The sequence below is a fragment of the Quercus suber genome, unplaced genomic scaffold (assembly GCF_002906115.3).
Source record: "Quercus suber isolate HL8 unplaced genomic scaffold, Cork oak 2.0 scaffold_485, whole genome shotgun sequence".
Lineage (NCBI taxonomy): Eukaryota > Viridiplantae > Streptophyta > Magnoliopsida > Fagales > Fagaceae > Quercus > Quercus suber.
The window spans coordinates 88,781-93,473 of NW_027069935.1; the positions used below are offsets into that span (position 1 = coordinate 88,781).

A 4,693-nucleotide genomic window follows, 5' to 3' on the forward strand; every position below is an offset into this window, starting at 1 on the left:
AATCAAGAACTATCTTTAAGCTAAAACCAAGCGTCATCTCTCCTTGGATATGGATGTTCTGAATTAAAATGACTACTCAATTTATCTTTGTTCAGGTTTAGTTTGCTAGTAAGTATATTGCTTTATATCTCTCCTTGGCCATAAAGCAATATTTGCTGATGGAGATAATAAGAGACTAGGAGAGAATGTCAGCGTCTGTAATTCTCTTCTTCATTTGAGAGAGTATTTTACTCATATAAAACAGATTTTGGCCACAATCTCTTGAGTCAATCAAACATTGAATTGGAAATATATATATATATATATATATATATTTTCAAATCAATGTAATTTTGAATTTTAAGGTGTTATAGATGTCCTGTAGTGCCTGTTCTATGCAACCACACAAATTTTATTACTCTATCCGAGGCTTGTGAATCATAAAGATGCTCCTCACTTCTATTTCCATCAGCAAATTTTATTACTCTTCCTAAAAATTAAAATTAAAAAAAAAAAGATTTATTCAGGAGTGTGTTTTTTATTTTCCTATTTTCTTCATTGTTTCTGCAGTGTGTGGTTTTGAAATGAATTTTTCTCATTCATAAAAAATTTTAAAAGAAAAGAAATTACAAGCTAAAATACAAACAATCAACAAAGATTGGGAAAAAAAAGGTGGAATTGAAGCAAAAATTTTCATTAAGAAAAATTAGGAGAATACAACACAACTTTCTCGAGTTGAGAGAATCAGAACTTTACGCATACCAAGTATGTTACTATCTTTACACATTCAGCCAAAAAGTAAAACTTTACATCACTATCTTTCTTCAAACAAAAAAAACCCAAAAAAAAAAAAAAAAAGGTAAAATTTAATTCGGATTGGCGTTTTGCCTTGTCCCGTTGTTGAGTAATTTCACTATCGGATACGATTTACATGGGAAAAGGGCTCGGGGTTTGCTTTTGGAGCAGGTTTTGCTGCTTGGGGGGCTCCAAAGACATTCCAGAATTTGAGTGTTTCATCTGCTGCTGCTGATGCCACTGTGCAACCATCTGGGCTCTGCATTTTAAGGTGAAAAACAAGTTAAGCCATGAAGAAACATAAAAATATCAAGGAGATGAAGAAATTTTCCATGTCAAGTTCATATATATTACCTGAGCCATAAACAGAACTCTGGAAGTATGACCAGTGAGCTCGGCCATCTTCACCATTGATGGATATTTCCAGAGAGTAAGCTGGTTCTGAGTAAACCCATGAGAGCTGAGCAGCTCTCTCTCATTCTTGTTCCACAATAATGAACAAACCTGAGAGCCAGTGTCCACAGAATTCAGGCATGCACCAGTATGAGTATTCCAAAACTTTATGCACCTATCACCTCCACCTCCACCAGAGGCTAGCAAATTGCTCTGGAAAGGACACCAAGCAAGAGCTTTCACTGCAGATGTGTGATCTTCGAGCCTGTGAGCCCATTGCGTTGGTGAATTTGAAGATGCCGTTGATCTGTCCCATATGAAGAGTAGATTATCATTTCCTCCACTTGCCAATTGCTGCCCTGAGGGTGACCATTTCAGCCCGCAAACCTCTTGCTCATGACCTCTGTAGGTTTCGACAATATGTGATCTGACTCTTACATCATTGTTAATGATCAGACTGTCCATTCCACCAGTGGTAAGGATGTGATTGTTCCATGCCAATGATCCAACTCTCAATCTGTGGCCTCCTTTCAAAGTTCTCAGCTGCAGAAAGAACATTTACACAGTAAGCCAAAAAGCATTAGCAAAAACTTATAAAAATAGAATTCAGAAAAGCGAGGAGGAATAATGAAGAATTAAGGTACCTGTTTGTTAGATGTTGAATCCCACAGCTGTACTTCAGAGTTGTTCAAGCCAATGGCAATGTGCTGGCCATCAGGAGCCCAGCTAACACTTGTAATCGGGCCATTTTCTTCATCAACAGTGACAAGTTCTGAAGTAGAACCATTAGAAGCATCCCAAAGATAAACTGTATTTCCAAGAGCAATTGCAAGAACATTGCAGCTTCCCCAATCCAGTAAATTTAAGTAGTAATCGTCCACAAGGTCAGGGGCATCTAATGTCCTCTCAGAAGTCTGCATAACCAAACAAAAGAAACCAACTATTTAGAACATTTATAAGGCAAAGATTTTAACAAAATCAAAATCTCACGGGATACAAAATTATACAAATGGAATCAGACATTGCTCCATTCCCCAAACTCCTTCATATAACACTATAATGAAGTCCAAAAATAAACTGATTTATCAATACTGCTACCATACAATTCAGACTAGATATTACATGAGCATTCAAAAGGTGTATGATGAAATAGCCCTTGTGGTTGTTTATGTATCATGTAAAATTAAATTAAGATGACTTAATAGGAACATTTTCCAACCAAGAAGATGACATCCTCTAAATACAACCAAGTCCATAAATTTATGTACCACAAAAGAATCATTTGCAAGACTAGAATCATAGACCCCCAAAAAATGGACTTATTTGACCATATCAAAGGTGTGTGAAGTATTATATCATGTAAATTAAATTAATATAACTTAATATCCAAATGTCTTATCCTCTAAATATATAACCAAGTCCATAAACTTTTATACCACAAAGAATGAAATGCAAGACTAGAATCATATACCCACCTGAGGAATGCTTCGCTTGGGCTTGGTGGGCTTATCCTGCTGCTGAGAAGAGAAGAAATGAGGTGGGAACAACTCGACCGGAGCAGGGGGCTTGTTCTTGAAAGCGAGAATTCGAGTCCGATTCATGTTGAAAGTCTCTGCCAGATGCTTCCTGTAGGCCTCTCTGGAGGGTGAGCTTGCAGGTGGGTTCTCTTTGCCTTTCCTCCCTTCCATCAGCATATAGTGCGCGTAATCAAAATCCATTGCTGATCGGTTTGGAATAAATCTATCCAACTGTTTGTGAACAACAAAGGTAAATTACATCAGAATACCACAAAAACACTTATAATATTTCAAAAAATTAATGAAGAAAACTGGCATTGGTTTCAGATTTCAAGCACCCAAAAAACAGGAATATGATTTTTAACATAAAAGAAAAAGGACAGTTTGAATATCTACTTTTTCAAATAAAAACCCTAAAAATAATTTCAATGAAACTGAAATATAGGGGGGGAAACCCAAAAATTCCCAATTCCATGAATCCTAATTTCAAATATCAAATTGTACAATGTTTACATAGGGGGGAAAAACCCAAAAATTCCTAATTCCATGAATCCTAATTTCAAATATCAAATTGTAGTAAACCCATGTGATTCAATTAATAACAAAAAAGCACCAACAATGGATAAATAGGCAAAACTGTGAAGCAAATAAGAGATGCAAACAATAATGAAATTGGTTTCAGATTTCAAGTACCCCCCCAAAAAAAAAAAATATATATATATATATATGCCTTTTAAGTTATTTGATCACATATCCGTAAGAAGAGAAAGGAAGAACAGTTTGAAATTTGGGGAAAAAAATTGAAATCCCCAATTCCATGAAACCCTAATTTCAAATCTCAAAATTGTAAAAAACCCATTTGAAGAAACGAAATTAATTACAAGAAGGCACCGAAAATAGACAATTGGAATCAAATGGGCAAAGCTGTAAAAAAAGCACAAGAAATTACGTTTTCTTTGGAACTCTTTTTCTGGTGAAATTGGTCACGAAGAGGCCATCGAGACTGTGCGTTCAAGTATGAACTTGATGAAGAAGAATTCAATGATCCTGCATCCATAGCTCTAACACAAACAACAGCAATATATATATATATAGACAAAAAAGAAAAAACACACAGAGAGAGAGAGAGAGAGAGAACACAAAACCCTACAAAAAGATACTATTAGTAACAGTTAGAAATTAAAGAAATCAATGAATCAAAGACTGTGAAACAAAGAGTTAGATCAAAAGCAACAAGATAGTATAAAGAAATAGTTTTGATGAAGAGAGCCTGTGTTGTTGTTGTGAATATTTTGAGCGCTTGTGAACAAGAAGTAGATCTTGAGAGAGAGAGAGAGAGAGAGAGATTGTGAGGGTTGTGAGAGGAATGAGAGGGTTTATATAGTGAGAAATACTGATGAGGATTATTAAGGGTTTTGTTCTGTTTTCTTTGTCTAATTTCAGTAATTTATCTAGGTTTTTGGAAAGTTGCTTGCAACGGCTATATTTCCTGAGGGAGAGCCGTTGTAATTTTGTGTTGACGAAAATATCCCTGTCAATCTGCTTTTTTTGTGTACTGTTTCAGTTTTATTTTGGTAATTCCAACCTTTTATTCAAATAAATAAATAAATGTTGTTTCAGTTTTCTATCCGATCCGCCGCTGAGGCTAAGGTGTCATAGATTTTTTTTTTTTTTCTTTTTAATTTTGGGTTTAGGACCTTTAGATCCAGGTCATAGGTTAATTAAAAATGCTATAATATAATTATTGCATATAAACAGGGGTTAGATATATAATTATCTATTTATACTTTTATTCAAATTTAAATGTAAAATGCGTGTCCTAATTTAAATGTTTCTAAAAAAAATTTATGAAAATACTCTTTTTTTTTTTTTTTTTTTGCTCTGTAAATACTAAATAGTGAAACTACTTTTTTTTTTTTTTAAGTTAATGGAGGAGAGAAAGCGAGGTAATCTTCATAATTTACAATGGAATTAAAATTTGTTTAATGAGGTTCAAAGTTTCAAACTAT

General features: G+C 34.3%; 1 protein-coding gene across 1 annotated transcript; it reads right to left on the minus strand.

Moving 5' to 3' along the window:
- Window positions 1-652: 652 nt before the first annotated feature.
- Window positions 653-4,282, minus strand: LOC111986885 (cell division cycle 20.2, cofactor of APC complex). The gene is made up of 5 exons (XM_024018568.2): window positions 3,634-4,282; window positions 2,643-2,915; window positions 1,812-2,081; window positions 1,129-1,710; window positions 653-1,033 (listed from the first exon to the last, which is right to left on the minus strand). The coding sequence occupies exons 1-5, from the start codon at window positions 3,739-3,741 to the stop codon at window positions 893-895; spliced, it is 1,374 nt and encodes a 457-aa protein (XP_023874336.1). The 5' UTR covers window positions 3,742-4,282; the 3' UTR covers window positions 653-892.
- Window positions 4,283-4,693: the final 411 nt, after the last annotated feature.